A 20336-nucleotide genomic window follows, 5' to 3' on the forward strand; every position below is an offset into this window, starting at 1 on the left:
AGTGATGTATGTGAAAGGAAGAGCTGCAGCTACGCTGGGCTTTGCTGGCCTGCCACCGGTGGAGTCCCACAGGCTGGTGACCACAGGTTCCACCTGTGCCTGCCACCAAACATGAAACCACGGGTGGAAGCAAGGGACACGGGGTGTGGAAGAATCAGGGCTTTATGGTTCATCTGTCATCGGGGGTCCCTGAGCGTTTCTGTAAGAGGTCAGCCCAGGGATGCATTGGGGGAGGCGCTGACAGCCAGCTCAGTTAGCGATGGGGACAAGGGGTGAGGAAACCAACACCATCTGGTTGGCCTGCATCCCTCTGGCTGCTTCCCCTACTGCCCCTCGTTGCAAGACTTCGCAGGGTGATTCGATTTTCCCTGCTTACATCTGTTTTAAAGCTGCGACAGGCTGGCTGCTCCTGCATAAAGCAGCTGCAGTGAAGCTGAGGATGAGACTCACTGTCTTTAGTGCTAAATGTAAGTGAAAACATGAGCTGTGCTGAGGTGCAAGACAAACCGAAGAGAGCTCACATGTGCTGTACTCCTTTTCGATTCAGCATCTGTTCTTACTTGCTTTGATTTAATTCTGAGAGTTTTCTGGTGACATTCATTTCCATGGAAACCTCAGAATAAAAGTTTCCTTCTCTCTTTTTGTTTTCAGATTAAGTTTGGAGAGCCACAGCCCAGCTACACTGGGTATTCTTTGTCCCCCGTTCCACAGGGCGTGAAGAACCCAAGAATCATTTTGGGCTGAATCTGTGAGCCTCTTTTGGAATCAGGCTATATTCAAGTTACTCTACTTTGGTTTACCTTGGGCAGGCACTTCATTTGGCACAGCAAAACAGGGACGGCAGCATGCATGGAAGTTTTAAGTGCATCTTAACTAATAAAAAAGGCACAGCCCCACAAGCTGCTTCCTACAAGCAAAACAAGTTTAATGGGTTGTTCCTAAAAAACCACCCTTGAAATCTGATATAGCTCTGACAACTACTTTTTGCTCGGTGACATTCTTATGTCCTAATTCTTAGGAATAGTCCATAATGAAATTGTTCATTTATAAGAACACACCTTTGACCACTGTAATTGCCAAGCAAGGCGTATAATTAGAGCTCTCTGCCTAGCATTGCTTTTACCTGATTATCCAGGGAATTCCGGAAGTTGTTCCTTTAGACTGATGTTAGCCTTCATAACTTTTTACCATTAATATTATTAAAAAATGACAATAAAAGCTGCAACTTACCTCATCATAGTATTTGTTGGTATACTGGTAGAGTTGGTGTAGAGCCACAAGCGTATTTAAGGAATCGGTATGTGCCTGTTAAACAACACAAGCGGGCAGCAAACATGTCAAAATGTGATCACAGACAGCTGAAAGTTATGCACAACTGTTGGAAACAATATACAAGATTTCCGAATGCAAGCTCTGCATCCTGTTATTTTTGTTAAATGACAGTTGGGGCAGAAAAGAGGGGGGAGAAAACTTTTGTTTGGTGATTTTTAGATCAAGACTTTCCCGTTGGTGTTTTTCCAGCCTGTCCACGACTCTAACACTGGAGGTGGAAAATATTTTGAACTCAACGTCAAACCACAGAGTACAGCTCAAACATCTGTTAACAACATGAGTATATATAACTAAAGCATTTACTCAGTGCAATCTATGTATTGTTGAGATACTAAGCACTGGTTCTGTCACTCTCATGGCTGTTTGACATCCTTTCTCCAGCTCTTTTTAACTCTTTGAAATTATGCACACCTCACTACAGCAAAGGTGTAGCTCATCAAGATCGTGAGCACATTTGGAAAAAGCCATCTGAATCACGAAGATGAAAAGGGGAGAGAGAGACAGAGAGGAAAGGGACTCTAAATGAAGCAGGAAATAACCCTTCCATTACCTCTTCCTCCCTCACCCGTAACATTTAACTCATTTAGTGAATGTGCTCTACCTGTCTAAATGATGGTTTTCATTCAAATGCACAGGGCTCAAGTCTCTAGCCATGCCTTTAGTCTTTAAGTTAGTTAAGAAAATGAAGAATTGCAAAATATTGCTACTGGCATAAATGATTACCCAAGACATAAAGCAGCAGAGAAACATCCATCTTTCCTTGCTCTATAAAAGTCACTTCTAGAGCTGGTCAAAATTTGCAATGTTCTACCACTCCTTCCATGTTAATTTTTATCATAATTTATAATGTAAATAGAAAGGACCAACATATTCTGCTGACGTTAAAACATTCTAATGAATTTACTTTTAATCACCAAAGGTTTTAATTTTATATACATCTCAAGTTGTGTAATAAATAAAATGAACCGGAAAATGAAATGTCACTGCAGATGAGTTTTGTAGTGAATGACTGAAAATAGAAATGCTCTCATGAGGACGTTGATCTGCTAAATGTTAAGTCCTAAGGGCACCGAAATAAACAAACCACAAAAATTCCCCAAACGTCCTCCTTACGCTAGAACTCTTCAACTAAATTAAGCAAATGAGTGAACCAGCCAGTAAGTGCACTGCCTCTTTGCTCAGGCTAAACAACATCTTTTAAGACCGGTGAGGGCCTCTCCTGGTTCTCCAAGTTAAATCGAGTGCTTCAAAGGCACGAGCCTGCTCTAGCTAAGCTGAGCTGCAGAGCGGACAGGCTCTTTCAAGATCAAAGCAGGTTTTGTCGTATCTTTGCTCCACCAGTCTCCAACCAGAGTCCCCAGTGAGCAACCACCCCCCTTTGCTCTTCTCCGTGAGCAGTGGCCCCCAATAACCTATAATGCAAAAAGAAAAAGTGCCACTGAGGGACCACATGGTGAGCTTCTCACACGCAGAGTAAAGCAGAAGTATTGCCCTCATACAGACAGCTCTAAACCAGGCTGTACTTAACGTAACTGCCTCCCCTTTCATTTCTGGAATCTAATTTTTGCACTCTGAATTCTGGCATTACTTGTTATCAGTATGATCGATGCTAAAAATCCTCTACTTGCTGCAGAGAGAAAACACCATTCAAGAGCGCTATGATTTTTCCACAATGGGTGTGAAAAAATCCAAACGCTTTGCTCTGGCACCTACATCACTCGGATAGATCAGTGATGATAACCATTCTTGCTTCCATTCAATAATCTACATTTCAAAGGGCTAAAAGGAACGACTGCACTAAACAGATATATTTCAGAGATTTATGAAATAACTCATCTGATGTTTGCACATACAAAAAACCCACTCATTGAGTTAGAAAGAGAAGAAAATGAAAAACAGTGCTATACTTGGCTCCAATTTCAGGACAAGGAAATGGAATTTATTCTTACCCTAGAAATCTCTGCTAGATGGGTATTCATGTCTTGGTCACTAACTGGCACCATCTGACGAATACCTTTGTAGTAACTGCAACAGATGAAAACAGACTTTCAAACAGGTGAAATACACTCTAGTTTTCTGGTAATTCTTTCAATTTTGCAATTATTTTAAACATGCTTCCTAATAATGCAGGAGACGCACTACCACAACAGGCCAACAACTGGCAGTAATCCTGCCTTCCAACAGTCATTAGTACCTTCACAACAGAGGCAAATCATACAGGGCCATACCACAGGAAAGAAATCTATTTTTAATTGCAGCCGATGATTATTTTAGGTCTTCAAACTTTTGAAGTCATCAGCTAGCAAGAGTTTTGTCCTACGGCAGATCTTCCATGGCATTCACAGAATTGCCAATTAGTAAATTAATAAAGTCAGAGATGGAATAGAAAAAATGTATTTGTGAAAATGTTTTCAGGATTTGATCTCTGCTGAGTTATGGAAGTGCAGCCTTGGTTAGACAGATCATACAGGTAACAACACCCACCGCAGGAAACTGCATCATGTTTTCTCCTGCATAAATCTATCCATCTGTCTGCGCAGACATGGACAAGCGCTGGGTCACAACAGCACTCCCTCTCAACCCTGCCAACGCTGCCACCAAGGGAATGTTTTAACATTCAGGTGTCAAATTTCTGACAGTTGACTTTGACTACGTCAGCAGTCACTTTTCCTCCAGCGCAGGCTAAAAGCCCTAACAACTCAAAATACGCATGAAAAGAGTCTATACTTACTCTTCCACCATTTTCTTATAGTTAGAGATTTCTTTCGCGTAAAGTAATTTATTACTTGGAGAATCCTGAAAAATTTAAAAGAAAAAAAGAAAAGAAAAAGAAAGTCAAGGACTTAAGGTCAAGCCTTTATATTCACATGCACCTGAGCTTTACGGATATTAACATTTGGATGCTTATTAACATCGGTGGGATAACATCATGCCCTAAAAGGATTAAGTCTGCACACAGCATTACCGTTGAGTTTTACAAATATATCAGTGCAAGAGGATACTAAATCATTGGTGGGCATGAAATAATCAGTTCTTAAACTTGCTTTTTAAAAGCAGTTGCTATTTTCTCCTTTTTATAAATATCAATTGGCAGACTACACAGTAACACTGACACATTCACCAACCTGTTAAATGGTGAGATGCTAACTTCATTATAAAACTGAAAAAGAAACTATCAAGGCTGTATCTCCTCAGAGAATGGGTATTGTCTATGAGGGTGCCCTTCGTCTTGTCAGGCATGAGCGTAGTCAAGATGTAGAATGCAAATCACTTACTCTGCTCAATTTGTGCTCTGTTCTTGTGCAAGCATCCATGAAAGTCTGTGCAATGACTGACAAGGAAGCATCCACTACTTCGTGAACATGAACATCGAAGATGAAATGGGGATTTTTCAGTATGTTTACCCAGAATCTAAGAGGCAGGCTGAAAGCAAGGAAAAACATAAATCATCTTTTTTACATGATAAATGATCTACAACAAGCAAATCAGATGAAATTAAGTACGGCTTTTGCATTTTGATCTCCTCACAACAGTGAAGCTTAATTTTATATTTCAACATTTATACAAGCTATCTGTTGTCTCGTTTCCATGTCTGAAAAACAAGCCTTTCCATCTCTCACAAAGTCGTACGAGAAGAATCTTGAGTGCCTCAAAATAGCAAAAGATGTCTGCGTGGTTAGAGAAACTACCCGAGGAGTATTTTATTAGATTTTGTGCTTTGACAGGTAAATCTAGTCCCACTTGCCTCTTGCTTTCCTCTTCTCTGAGGGAGGACAAAAAGCAGTAAATCTGCCAGTGACAGCCCCATAGGTAGGCTGGTTTCATTTTTGCAGCTTCTAAGCTTACAGGGAATCCTTTTGATCACATAAATATATTATCTCAATTAAAATGATTCTGAGAATTATAAATGACCTTTAGTCTGATTTGTGGTACGAGTGCCAGTACATACCTGGGAATTACACTCTCATTTCTCTGCAATACAAATATTACTCTGTTCATACCGCACCTGTTTGTTTTCCAGATGTGAATGGTATCTTCATCCTTGATATCGTGTTTTTCTGCTTGCTCATCAAGAAAATCGAAGAAATATTTCACAGCTGGGGGCACCACATGGTTTGAGTTGAGCACGCTATGAAAGAAGTTATCTACAAACTGCTGAAGTGTCCCCTAAAAGCAAATTTTAAAAAAATCTATTACATTTGTGTTACAGGCTGAACTCAGTAGCATCCAAGAGTCTTTTATTCCTATTGACACTAACAGCCAGTTGCAGTCACTGATGGCCTTCATCCTGAGTGCCAAGGGAACCAGGTGACAAAACCCAAGCAACTTCTTAGTGCAGTGACCTTGCAAAGTGCCAATACAGTAAAGACTTTCTAGAGAACAATTTGATGTTCTAGCTTGAAAGGTTGCGACTTCGCCAACTATTTCACAATTTTCACAGAAAGGTGTGCTTTCTGCTTGATAGAAGAAACAGAAACTGGTTGCTAAGTATACAATACATTTACACTTCAGGGTCGTTGTGCACATAAAATAATTGTTAGTCATTTTTTAATGATTTTGCAGCTTCCCTCCTCCAGTTTCTCTGACTCTAGAGCACCACGCAATTTTTAGGAACAGAATGAGAGGACAAGTACGAGTGACCATTTGACTTTTTGTTTAAGGGCAAGCACTTGGGTCTTGTCAGACACCCAGCCTGGTCCAGCTCCATGAGCTGCACCGAGCCCAAGGAGTGAAGTGTCCCCAGGAGAACTGTGTGCTTGGCTGGATTCCTGCACCTGCCTGGACCTCAGAGACTGTGTCCCCTTGTTTTAGAGATCACCCTGTTGAGGCCACATGCAGTTTGTCCCCGCCAGCTGGCTGGCCCTGTGGACATGTTTGAAGGGCTGCATCCTCTGTCTCGCTGTCACTCCAGCTGCCAGCCGCAGAACAGGGCAGAGACCGAGAAGGCAAGGAGCCCTAAGCCACTCTGCTGTCAGCAAGGACACATCGACAGTCCTTGGGTTGGACGGGTAGCTGTGGTCCCAGCCACCACACCTCACCAGCTCCATATGAGTTAGTAAAGCTCCAGACTGGTAATAATCTATAAACTGGCTACTGGGAATAGAAAAGGGACTATTGCATGGCTCTCTGCTGGCTCTTTGTCCTGAGTCTGTGTCATCTATACGCAGACTTTCCTTCACATCCACTTTCACACATGGACAAACGGCCTTAGCTGGAGTCAGGTCACCCTTGTTTTCATCAGGAACCTGGCTTTAGCATCATTGAATGCGTTATTCTAAGTTCTTTCTGCAAGGAGGAATGTTTCACAAAATTATTTTGATTGTGATCCATTCTGCAGTATGAGCACTAAAAATACTCTAAGAGGACTATTGTTATTTGAAAACTTTTTTATTATTTTTTCTAGATTATACCACAGCATTGGTCACAAACAAAACCAGGGAAATATAAGGCTCTGTAGCAGTTTATAAAGCATTTGGTTCAAAACAAAACCCAAAAGAATATTATCTAAACAGGTGGCACAGAGAAGAATATCCATCTTTGTCTTGCAAGAAAAATCCTTATTTAACGAATACATAACCATGGTTCTCAGCTTTGATCAGAACTTACACTTTATCTCTTTCCCAGTAATGTTCCTCAGGGCATATTAATCACTTGAAGCCCTGAACACCAGCTTGTATGTACATGAGACATATTCAAAATTGCAGCCAAATGCATTACCAATAGTTGCAGCATTTTCTTCAGTTGTACCTCAAAACCTATAGAAGTAAGGTGTAACTGTGGCACAGCTGAGCCCTACCTTCACAGAGAGAAGTCTGGTCAGGTAGATTTCTGTAATAGCTTTGGTCCTCTCTTTTTCTTTCACGCTGCCCCGCTTTGATTTACCTTCATCTATTTCATCTACTGGCCGGACGAGATGCCAGACTTTATTTTCATCTTCCAGGAGTGCATGCCCTAGAAACAGTAATTGGAATAATTACAAAAAATACCCCACACCCTAATCAGCAACATGACAATAATCATAATACTTATATACAGGTAAGATCCTTGTTCACTATCCTTAACTTACCTTTTCTCTTGCCAAGAGGATCTAGATTATTCTGTTCCTGTCCAACATATATAACTCAAGTACTAAATGCTAAATAATACATAAGCTGGAAAAGCAGCACTGAAGTAGGATTGCGGCTTGCTTTTGTCAAGAGCAAAGGGAAAGGAAGGAATCACACAATAAGGAAACTCCTGTTCAGTCACGTAAGCACAGTATGTGTATTTTTTTGAGGTCCAGTGAAATACTCTACTCCTTTGCGAATTCTCAGAGACATGATCAAGTTACAGAAATTCAGCTAGGTCCGACCTGACAGCCACCACTGAAAAGGTAGCCATAGCCTGCTTCAGGTACAAGACAAGATATTGTAGCAGCTTTGGTGAATTTGGCAGTGGCAATTTAAGCATTTATGATATCAATCTTTTTTCTATTTATCACCATTACAATTTACATTTTCACCCTAATTGCTGAATTCAAAGTATGGTACCTCAGTTCAGATCTGCCTTTATCGGCATTTGACCAGCATCACTTGACTTTGTAGCTGAAAGGAGGAAAAATGCATCCCTTTGTGGAGAGGACGTGAACTCCATTAGACAGGTAATGACTGCAGCAAACTCAGACTCCATTATAATAAGATTCTTAAAACATTTGTTTGTCAGCATTCATAGCTTCAACCAGAGAAAGAGACTCACACCAAGTCTGTTACTGTACAGTGGAAACAGAAGTAAGCTCCTGGATGCTTCTGGCAGCTCATCTGATTACAGCGCCTTGCTACGCTATATCCATGCCTTGGCCTTGCATCCGGGCCCTAAGCTTAGTTCCATGACCACGCGGTGGAATAAAGGGAGCCTCACATTTCAGCATCCACGTGAATGTTCAGACAAACTCTATGCTTGAGAACTTTTTGTTATGAACAGTTCTAAAAGAGATGATACAATTGTTTTAACTTGCAATTAATACCCCCTGAAAGAAGATTCTGTGTCACAAACTTAGTTTCAAGCCTCCTGGTTTTGCTTGTTTTTTCTTTAATTTCTGAATTTTTATACCTACTTGGCATAGTCCCCAAAATCAATGGCGTTTTTCCAGTGAAAGTTACTTAATCAGTGCATTTAAAATCATTGACGTCTTTAAAATGTAAAAGTTATTTTCCCCATAAAAACTGTGATTCAGCCCTATTGCACAAATTGTTTTGCATTACTGCTAAGTTTTATGCTTTAATATATGTATCTAATGTAACCGAATCCCAGTTAAGAGTAGAAAATATCAGTTTCTAATTGCATTAATTTTGTCCTTTCATATATTTGGCCACAGTAGTTTATTAATTAAGTTCCTCAACACCTCCATTAAATTTACCAGCTTGCATGTATGTTCAATATTTTACATCACAGGGGAAAATAACATTTATGTGTAATCTGGCCAAACCAACACTTCTGCTTGAATCTACTTTATATATCCTCATGAAAAGCATTAGCTATGCAGTCTTCTGGGGCCTTTACTTCTTTTTAACCAGGTAGGAAAAAAAATAAATCCCACATTAAATCACGTTGTCCTCTGAGAGTCCTTAATTTGACTTAGAAGTTAATGTGAATGAAGCAAGAAAGAAATAAAAGCTATCACTTTATTTTGAGGCAGCTGCGATTTCGCAATCGATACCATCACAGCAATCATCCGCCAGTACAATAAGAACCACTGGTGGGCCTAAAGCCTGGAATTTCTTTTGCAATGCCTGTTGTTTACTTTTGTAAATTAATAGATCAAACCACGCAGTTAGAGCAGACACTATTTTCCAGCCTTCTGTCAGCCGCTTGGTACACTTCTGCTTCCTCTTTGATTCAAAGGAATTTATCCTCTCTCTGCCCTCCTGATGGTACATGGCCCAATTTAACTTTGGGGAGAAGAAAAACAACCAAGGGGGTTTGTACTAAGATTACTGGCCCGTGTTTGTTTAGCAACAACAGAATTGACTACTAGTGAAGTAGTAGTTATTTCATAAGAAAGTAGGGATTAAGAGACTACAGCTCAACTAGATGAACTTTTGCAATACAAAGATCCCACTTCATTGCTAAAAATAGCAGGAGGAAAGAGGAAGAGAAATTCAGAACATGGGGCAACAAAACATGTAAGCAGTACGGTTGCTAAGAGAAAATAACATTTCTGTGAGATAATATTTTCCCCAATGGAAAAGTAGGAGGTGAACAAAATAAAACACAGGGGAAAACACCTCCTTTTTATTGCGGTAGCCACATTATGCGTCAAGCCGTAAGCGGGGAGACTGTGCCCACTGGGTCGAATGCTTTCCCCCGAACACTTTGTCTTGGCCCTTGGGCATTCTTTGGCCAATATAAAATAATGCTGGGGGGGTTAATGTTAAATGTTGACTGCACTGACTAATTATAGTGGTATGAACCATGATGTAACCATGATGTAGGCAAGTGAGATGGTGACAGGAACTGCAGCCCCTTTCCCCTTGCATGGCTTGCAGAAAATTAGCTTCCTTCCAATCTCCTCCCCCCTGTGAATACACTGCTCCATGGAGGTGAAGGAAGGGCTGCCCTACACAATCTGCTAATCAGTATTTCTCATCTGCAACCCTCTGGCTATTTTTATTCACCATTACAAAAGGAAAAAAAAAAAACCAACCCAGAGAAAAACCCCAGAATAACAGAGTGTGGTTTTTTGGCTCATAGTTCAGTACAGAAATACTAGCATGAAATCACTGAAACCATTCTCCATCTTGATACAAATTAGTAATTGCATTTATTATCTCCAGAAGCAAAAGATGCTGCATTTAATTTGTCACAACCTCCAGCTTCTAGTGTCTTCCTGTTAGAAACTGTGAATCAAAAGAGCATGGAAGCAACGCCAGGTTTTAGAGCAACATCTCTGAACAAGCTTTCACATTTTTGTTCTGTGCAAAGCCTAGTACTTTGGCAGACAGTCAATGGCTTCAGCTGACACTTCTCAATGCAAAAGGTGCAAGTTAATGAGAGACTCTGGATAAAAGGAAAACCACTTCGTCACAAGCCTCATTCATAGACCCAGGATAGGATTTCTATTTATTCCAACCCTGTAAATCTCTGTGTCATATAAATGTGTATGTGTGGGAGGGGAAGCCTCTGATCCTCTCCTCTCCCTTTTATACACAGTGTCTCACAAATCACTGTCACTGCGGGCTCTCATTTTGCACTAGCTTTGTAACATTTTATAGTTTTCCAGAAGAACAAATTGGCACCAGATAGCTCTGAAGACCCTTCGGTGCTAAAGAAAATGGGCTAGTCTGGCATGAAATGCTGCCTTCCCAAATTTGTACACTACCATGGAGCAAGCCAAGGTGTGGAGAAGAAACATGGTGGAAGTTGTCTTTACTCCATACTTTGGAATCTGAATTCTCTCTGCAGATTTTTCTCTCGTGTATGAGAGCCCTCGTGTGACAGCGGTGCCCCCAGAAGTCTGCTTTTCCTTTACAATTAGGTATGCCACACATGTGACTAAGGAGTTCATCTTGGAGTACAGATCACGCATGTTCAAAGAGCTTCATCATACTAAATCACAGCTAAAGATATAATCATAGAGAAGGAGAAAAAAAAAGGAGAACCGCATGGTCTGATCCTCTACTGCCTGCCACAAGGGTAGTAAGGTGGGGAGGATGAAGACTGGGAGCCCAGAACAGAGACTGAACCACCAGGCTCCATTCATGGTCCACTCCACTTCTTTAGAGCGGAGCTGACTACCGCCTCAGCAGTTACCTCAGCTACTGGTGTAGCCAGTACTACAACCAAACTGAACAGGGACTAGGAATCAGCTCCTTGCCTGGCTGTACTTCACTGCCCTCTATATTAAACCCAATGGCTTTTTCAGCTGCTGCGCTGGGTTCGCACCTGCTGTGACAGAGTAGTCACCACTTGGCCAACTGTGGTGGGCACTTGCAGAAAAGGGGTGAGAGGACAGCAGCAGAGGTGTAGCCATGACTGTCAGAAGACCCTTCAAGGATGTTGGAAAAAGTCTCAACAGAAAGCATCCAGGAGGAGAGAGTAAAAAGTAAGTGGCATGTAATTCTGCCTGTCCTAATTCTCTGGCCAGCACTCAACACAAATGAAATGGAAGTCTGCACATTTTTGGTAAATAGCAATACATGTCAGAGCTATCAGCTGACAGCCATCTTCTTGAAAAATGTACATTTCTGGCATATTATTTCCAATCTGTTTGACTGCCCAGCCCTTGAAACCTATTAAACCTAAGATCAGTAAATCTGTTTAAAGGAATGAAACTATTAGGTGAAGCAACGGCTTTTGCAATCAGTGCTAGACAGAAAAGCATATCAAATGAGTTCATAGAAGGAAGAATGATCTCAACAATTATCGTTCCATAAATCTAACTTCTACCTTGTGCAAAATAACTGAATATAAGGATAAAAAAAAGGAGAAACTGAACATCTGAAATGTAAAGAAAAGACATGCGACAACATAAATTTACAAGTAAATATTTCCATAAAAATCTGAGTACATTTTAGGCTGTAATGGATATTGTGCCTCAAGAGGTTTTGAGATAAAGGAAACTGGTCTAGAAAGAATACTAACATGTGGAAGTAAAAGCTTTAGAAGAGGGTTTGCAAGCTAACAGGTTGTCTTCTGTGTTGAGAAGTCCAGCATATTGCAGCAATACAAGCATTGCAATACAGCAATACAAGAATTATGCAATGGCTGCTTTTGTGATGTGAAAGAGAAGAAGCATTATAAGGAAATTCCTAACACTAACTTTCAGTGGATTGCAAACCTCAAAAAGAACAGAGGAATTGTGGAAAACACTGCATCTAAAGAGATAACATGTATGGAACGAATGAAGCCAACCAGCAAACCCTGGAAAAAACCAAGCCAGCATAGCTGGTGAAACATCACTCAAAGGGAGGGAGACACAAAATATGAACGTGCAGAGCTAAGTTTGCAAGGCAACATAGTTGTAAGCAATGCAATTAAAAAAATTACATGAGATCCATTATGTCACAGAGAGGGGAGCTGGTCTCTACTGTGGTTCATCTAGAACACTGCATTCAATTCTAGTCTAATAAAAAGTGGAAGAAATATGGAGAGGAAAGTAAGAAAAGGAAGAAGGAAGGAGAAAAAGGGATGAAGCTTTGGCAAGATGAAATATACTTTGACTATAGATGTAGTGGGATTAAGAAATAAAATATGCAAGGAAATGCTTGCTAAGAGTGCTTTCTATTAAGACACTTATAATGAGGACAAAGAAAACAATTGCAAGTGTGCAGTGGGTAAAAACAAATAAGCCCTATATAGTCTGGTGTGGAATATTTAGTTCCACAGACATGCTTGATAAACAAGATCAAGACAGCAGTGTCACTCTGTATGGGTTTTGACTTCTAGTCTTTTTGGGAAGTAGTGAAGCCACAAGATACTTACTTTCCCCTGGGACATCTTGCTGATTATCCTCTGGCTGCTGGGAAATTCCCATTTTTGATAAGATGAGTGTGGCACCATCTCGGACCTTTGAAAATACAAACACAGGGATGTTACTTGAAAGAAGTATGCACTACTGAACCTCCTTCTCAACACCTAAACTGCCATTTCTGTAATCTTAGCAGGGAATCTGGACCTATAATTAATGCTGCCCTTCAAAGGCTTCTTGGGCAACAGGATCTACAATTCTCCCTCGCTCTCCTTTAATAAGAGATCCCATCAACATCTCCTCTCAGATTACTGAAAATGCTAGAAGCATCTCCAAGACTTCAGTGGTTCCTCAATCTGGTGTGTGCACCCTTTTTATAAAAATGAGGTTTATCATGAAGTTTCTGAGGGAAATCTAACTAAATTCCATCTTTCCTAATCAGGATACCTGTTGTTAGAAAGTAATAAAGAGCATACAAAGGGAAGATATGTGGATTCCAAGCGCTTGGTAGAGTGAACAGTACGAAACCTAAACCAGGCAGTACAAAAACGTCAACATCTGCTCTCCTGACTGGGCTGTTGGACAAACCAGACCAACCCAAAATCTAGCAGCAGAGCAAGGACAAAGACAATTCTCAGGGGCAGGAAGTAGTAGAGAAAAGAAGAGATGAATATGAGACCTAGTAAAAGGAGCTTTTGAATGTTCAAAGGAGATGAGGAAACCAAAATGCTATCATTTAGGTGTTATGTTTTGGGTAAAATGTTTAGGCAACATGTCTAGACCTAGCCTTTCATGCTCCCAAGCTTTTACTGCCTAGACCCAGAGCTAAGGGTTTTTTTTTTATTAAGTAGCACAGAAGTTTCTCTAAGAACAAATAAAGATTTTACTTATTACTAGGGAACAGTTAACAGATGTGAACAACTGCTCTGAAACACCTCCTTACATTATAATGCATTAGTGTGTTGATACGTTTCCATCTGCCATCTTTTTGGGATGTTAAATCCAAGTCTGAGAGGATCTGTGCAGTAGAACCTGGACGCCACTCTAAGGGGTAATTAAAATGAGAAAAAAACAGATTTAAACCACATGCAAAAATAACTACTCCAAGAATGTTTTGGTTTAGAGACCCACTGACGCATTGTGGAACGTTAAAAGAAGCAATATGGCACATGCCACAATGTGTGTTTTTTATTACTTAATAGTTTGACCTTTATTACAGAAGTTTGCATGAACCATTCCTACCCATGCACATGACTTCTGATTATTTTCCATAGAAAGTTAAATTCCTTTGCATAGAATACTACAAATATATATAATAGAACTGCTACCACTCCAAAATAGAGCAGGACTTTGTAAGGAATAGAAAAGGCGTTTTTATGGAATTTACTAGGATTTTCTGAAGAGCAAGAATTACATCCTCTACTTTCAGATTAAGGCAGTAACGCAGATATTGCAAACCTATTAATTGGAGCTTTTATTATGAGATTATTAGGCCTTTTAAGTTATGTCTTTTTTTTTTTCCTCCTCGAGAACAGCAATTTTGAAAGCCTTCAAGGAGGATGATTTTCAGAGGCTGGGTGGCTCATCATCCCCTAAAAATGCAGCTCCTGTAAGTTATAATTCTTCTGAATAACCATCATAAAGGCAAGTCAAAATCAGTACCAGTTTCTGAAATTGCATCATTACTTCTCCTTCAGTTAATTGTCCATGCTGTCATTATCACATTAATTAGTACCTGAGATACTGACTCTGTCAGACACGAATACATTTGTACTAACAGTCATTAACAGGCTCTTTGCACACTAATGACAGTACACCAAAGAGTCAGGAAAAAGAACTCTGTAAGAAAGCATTAATTTTTAATGCATATTAAGATTGCTGCAAAATGCTGTATTTTTGCATCCAGCTGAACACAAATTCAACTTTTAACTGCTTTTATAGACATTTTTTGGGAAAATACAAAACCACACGTTTCACCTGCTCAATATTGTATCACAAGTAGTGACCTACCAAGAACCACACTCTCAGCTTTTGGCCACTGAGAACACGGCAAATTTCGATAGACTTGGTCTATTATCTTTTCCTTGACTTGTGATATAGTATCACAGTTCAGCACTTTCACAGGTATGGAATCAGTTCCTCCATCTTGTACATATACATTTACTGTCTGTAAAAAAAAGAATATACATGCTTATCAAGACAAATCAGCACTGAATTATTTCTGAATCTGTTCTTCTGTATGACTGAAATGCAAACAATATCTAAAATTCATTGTGCAATAATTATTGCACAGCAGCACATATTTGCAATGGCAGTATGGATTATTTGAGGGATCCTTCGCTGTTATGCAGCCAACCAGCTATCATAAATTTCAGCTATCATAATTCCTCCTACTATGACAAAACAGAAAAGATGCAGAATGGATTTACTAATGTCTAATAAGCTTCTATTACTGAGTCTTGGGAATTTATTAGAGAGGGACACACAAGAACAAAGCAGCTGCATCACTGACTAGTTACGTGCTTCTCATATAGCCCGATAACCTGGAACATAGAAAAGCACAAGTAATGCACTGCCCAAACTTAATGAGTTCCCAGTAATCATTTGAGCTGCACTTTGCTGAACTCCCAGAAAACTGTGTGCTTTTGCCTTCCTTCATGCTGTCTCCCCAGTTGTGGTTTTACTTCTCAAGTCGAGCGGACTAGGCCTGTACATATGGTGATTTAACATGGCTCAACTGATGAGCAGTGACTTGTTCAGCACTTTACCTCCTGTGACCAGCTGTTCATTAGATAGATATAAATACACACACATGCACACATACACATATATATGTATATATAAAAGCCATTTATATGATCTTTAGTGTTTGAAGACTTCATTTACTGGTTACTGTTGTCACAACAACTCTAATAGCTCCAGGAAATATACCTAAGTAGCTTATGCTAGTTCTAAAATATTACTGTTTTCTGATAGTATTGACATGGGGTTTTTTTAGTGGTGAAGAGAATTTCTTGAAAGCCTGTAATTTGCTAAATCTAGAGTGATTTTTTTTAAAGTAGCTTCACTATATAAGTGTCAGTTTTAATACAGATAAAAGCAAATGAGAAAACGATGACCAGGAAAGCTCCCCAGAAAGAAAAAAAACCCCACCAAAACCAAATAGGTGTTATGAAAAGCCTCTTTCTTTCACTAGCTGAATCAGTACAACAGCTCAGAGCCCTCGTGGATCTTTTGCCAGACAGGTAGCTTTGGAGGCCTGGCACATTGGAAGCATTGCAGCTCTCAGATACATACGGTCCTGCCAACCCTAATGCCTGAATTTATCATCTCAAACTTCAGAAATAAACTTGCATGGCTGGTATTTTTAAACAGTGAAGAAAAGCTATGCCATACGGCAGTCAAATTAAACATGATTGTACTGTCCCTTGACAGAACTCTCAAACTAATCATGAGATTTCACCTTCCTTTTCCTATTAGCTTTATGGTAATTAGACATGATTTTGCTGCTAGTTCAGTATGCAGCATGTCAGTGTAACCAGTGATGCAAAACAGATTCATCTTTTAAATAAGAACAATTAGAGAGCAGACAATTGCTCTATACCATACTTTCCTACTGTGTCTCACTTTTAGGCAGAAGTGAACTAATTAACTCATGCTTTAACCTACCTTGGTGCACAAATGCTCCCTAACTGTTCACAGTTACCACAACAATGTCATCATCGTGCCAGAGATCCCAATAATTTATAGCAATAGTAAACCCCTTCATAATCTTTGATCATATATATATATATATACACACACACACATATATATATCATCATCTTCCATGCACTCACACACATAAAATCTTTGTTTGAAGGGTAATCTGTAAATCTGGACCAAATGTTGCTACTGTACAATGTTATAATGTTTAATATCTAGCTAGTATGCTTGTTGTGCCCACATCTGATTGCATACACAAATCTTCTGCTTTCACACTGCATTCATTTAGCTTAATTGCAGGCATTGGCTGTTTTGTGAAAAGAAACAGACTGAATAAAGAATTATTGTCATTAAGTCTTACACGATGTACAGTGCAAGCAAATTTTGTTCTTCGTACACAAGAGAAAATATAACCAGCATTGCCAGTCAGTGTGGTTTCTATGGGTGACGCTTTCAGCTTAGATATGAAGATGACAACTCAACTAATCCCCAAAATATCAATTGAGCTTAAAATATTTCTTCTTGCCCAGGACACCATTTTCCTCCAGGCAGTCTAGGTCACAGTCTAGTGATTCTGTGAGTGAAAGTCCTACAGCAATCTCCTCACATCAGCCCTCCCATCAGCATCCCTTCAGAATACAGAAAATGGTGAATTTTTTTTTTTAACCAGGACTTAATAAAGCTTTTTTATTAAGTTTCTCTTTTCACATTGCAGATATGTCACTGCATCTTTCTCAGTTGGAGACAACCACAAATGGCTCCTAACATGTCAATAAAAGAGGAATCAGAGAGGGGAAAAAAATGCTGTGTTTGTCTTTGAAGGACAGTCTGTGCATCTTTGATATGCCTTACATTGTATACTGAAGAAAACCAGCAAGACTGTTGGAAAGAGTAAAACTAGAATTTATGCTCCCTAAACAGCTAAAGAGCGGGCTGCTTCAGTTTTTTAAAAAGACAGTGAATCCATGTGCTGGAGTCTGGTTGAAAAAGTGCTGGAAATTTGTGGCAATAAACAGAATTAAGTCAAAGCAGAATTTGTAATAGAAGAGAACTGGACCATGGCACTGGTGATCAGATTCAGGGGGTAGTGGAGCTCAGAGGGGGAATTCCTGGGGGAGGATGTCCACTTCATCCCACTTGAAGCATCTAACACGGGTCTCCAGAACTGCCTGTAGAGGCAGCTTCTCCTCATCACCGTAGGGAATTATTTCCTTAGGTGGAAATAAACCCCTTTCAATGCCAGTTGGGCTGCCCATGTTCAGGAGAGTTCGACTCACACGGGAGCAAGTGCAGAAATAGGTTCATAAAGTGTTTTGGAGATTGCAGAGCTATCTCTCACAGGACTGCAGAGGACCTCATCCTGGGATACAAATAAAATAATCTCTAAAATGATGTTTGATATGCTGACGAGCAGCAATCACAAGGGAGAAAGACAACCCCAAGTTGAAGCATAATGTTAGTGCAAAAATTCTGCAAAAATCAATTGCCAGTTAATTTAGATGGGAAAAGGGAAGGAGCCAAACACCCCGATCACTGTTCAGACAGACTTTGAAAATTATGAAAGGGATTTACTGAAATGCATTTTACAGTGGCAGGACTTGGATTTACTGCTTAGAAGAGACTTTATAATTCTGTTTTCCTGCTTGGAGACTTGCTTTGGTCAAACTATTGACAGTCCTGCCCATGACCAGAATTTCTATGCAGATCACAGTAGTCCAGAAAAGTATGTATAGACTTAACTCTACAGGACTTAATTTTAAAAGAAAAACTGATTTTATAATATATTAATCATGCTCTGCTTACCAACTGCGTATACTCTACATCATCTCCCAGTAAGCCTGTGTCATTCAATGTATACTTGGCTTTCTTTAGTACAGCATCCACTGGCCCTTTTTCTACCTGGTGTTTGATAGCCTTGAACAACTTATAAAGAGGCTCCCCGGCATTGTCCTGTTTAAAGGAAAGGAAATTAAATAAAGCAAAACCAAAACATATACTCAATGCAGCATGTTTAAGTATTATTGATAAAAAAACCCCCACAGGCAACAGACTTCAACTCTTACCTTGAGGTACTGATATAAACAAATAGACATCCAGTTAGACAACATTCTCTCAACAACCGTTTCAGATCTGAAAAAAAACCCCAAAAAACAACCCTGAGTATGGTAAGGGTACTTAATGACAAACTTTTAAAGAAAAACATCACTTGCTTGAAATATAATGTTTTTACATGCTTAACTGCATGCACTCTCCTAATGCAATGATTTCCCTATAGAGTCTTGAGAGCATGTACTTGCTTTAGGATAAGTGCTTTGTATTGCTCATCATTCCTGGGTACCTTCAGCTCATTACTGAAAAGCACACATGCTTTATGCAAAAATCTTAAATTGGGTCTATGCTGTAAGAGCTAAAAAATTAACCCACTTGTGCAGTTACTGGGAAATAACCTACAGATTACAAAGCTACAACATACACAGAGCAAGGTCTTTTGTAATTTATTTGGGATAACATCAGGGTTAAAAACACTAGAGCAAGCCCTCACTGAATGCACAATGCAAGCTGATTATGTGTGCTCATTATGGAGATGATGTGTGGTATAAATGCTAGATCATTTGGAATAAAATCAGATTAAAAAGTAAATTAAATGTTTGGTATTGTATTTTGAAATAAGGTAAATGTTTCAGTAATCTCAATGCAGATTCTACACTACAGTATCTGAATGAGGAAATCTGTTGACAGCAGTCCTGCCTGTGCCTTCCACGGCTATTCCTGGTGAGCTTGCCTTCCTCATAGGCTTGGGCCAGGCTATTTCTGACTTTCATGGCTAGCTGGCATTTTAATACAGTGATGTTGCAAAAGAAATACATTTACAGAAAACCAGAGAAAATATGGCAATCATTCAAACCTTCTTAGCATCAGCTTTGGGTTTTTGGCCACAACGTACTGCTCCATCAGTTCTAAGAACAGTGTCCTCATGATGTCAGTATAGTATTCTAGTTTTCCATGTAAAGCAACCGTCAGTAGAGATGCAAAATACACTTTAGCTCGAGCAGAGAACTCCCTTTGGTTTTCCAGCGTGTGAATAAACTGAAACAGAAAACAAATGTTAGACCAAGACCGATGACAGGTTTCTGAAGAACCTCAGCACTTGTCTGCACTAAGAAGACAAGCAATACAATTTTAATATTAATCTGCTAAGCACGGAATGGAAAAGTTTTCAGAAGTTTGAAAAAACTACCTATAAGAAAATGTTGCCTGTAATTTGACGCACATAGTGTACTGGACTAACCCAAGGAATGCTTATATACTTTAACTGAAGCCTTATCTAAAAAGGATGCTTTAATTAAATGAAAAAAGGTGTTCTGTGACAATTTTTTAAAAGAGAAAATCAACTCCCCTCTCCCCCAAATTCCCAGTCCTTTCACATCAAATTACAAAGACACTAATCTAAGCACACCTGGGAATGCGCTCTCATCTGCCATAAACTGTAATGCTACCATTAACTAGCTCAGCACTGGAGCTTCATTTAAAAAAAGGAGAAAAAGTTTCAAGCCTAAATCTATATTTAGGTGTCTGACAATCAGCCTCAGTTTTTGAGAGTGAGCAATTATAAGTCTCTTCAGAGCTGCTGTAAGCACTCATCAGTCTTGATGAATAGGCCACTTGAGGAGGCTCTGCCTCTCTGGGACAGAGATCCAGCAGATGCCTGCCCACAGGTGACTCCCATGATGAACCAGGATGGAATCAGCATTCTCTGATCACATTTCTTAAAAGGCTAAACCAAACTTGTAACAGCAGTTTTTATGCCAGATTAGATAATATCTGTTTTCCTACAGCCACTGCAACGTTGACT

General features: G+C 39.7%; 1 protein-coding gene across 9 annotated transcripts in view; it reads right to left on the reverse strand.

Annotated features, from left to right (window-relative positions):
- Positions 1-20336, reverse strand: part of PLXNB2 (plexin B2) — a 257923-nt gene that overhangs the window by 3491 nt on the left and 234096 nt on the right. For all 9 annotated transcript variants that reach the window (XM_075742895.1, XM_075742891.1, XM_075742862.1 and 6 more), the window contains 12 exons: positions 19389-19570; positions 18547-18613; positions 18287-18433; positions 14789-14945; positions 13722-13822; positions 12793-12877; positions 7130-7284; positions 5339-5499; positions 4608-4755; positions 4064-4128; positions 3282-3357; positions 1231-1305 (listed from right to left, as the gene is read on the reverse strand). In XM_075742895.1, the coding sequence (XP_075599010.1) occupies positions 1231-1305; positions 3282-3357; positions 4064-4128; positions 4608-4755; positions 5339-5499; positions 7130-7284; positions 12793-12877; positions 13722-13822; positions 14789-14945; positions 18287-18433; positions 18547-18613; positions 19389-19570 (1419 nt within the window). The remainder of the gene's footprint in view (positions 1-1230; positions 1306-3281; positions 3358-4063; positions 4129-4607; positions 4756-5338; positions 5500-7129; positions 7285-12792; positions 12878-13721; positions 13823-14788; positions 14946-18286; positions 18434-18546; positions 18614-19388; positions 19571-20336) is intronic.

Source organism: Balearica regulorum, chromosome 1 (assembly GCF_011004875.1).
Source record: "Balearica regulorum gibbericeps isolate bBalReg1 chromosome 1, bBalReg1.pri, whole genome shotgun sequence".
In the NCBI taxonomy this organism is placed as follows: domain Eukaryota; kingdom Metazoa; phylum Chordata; class Aves; order Gruiformes; family Gruidae; genus Balearica; species Balearica regulorum.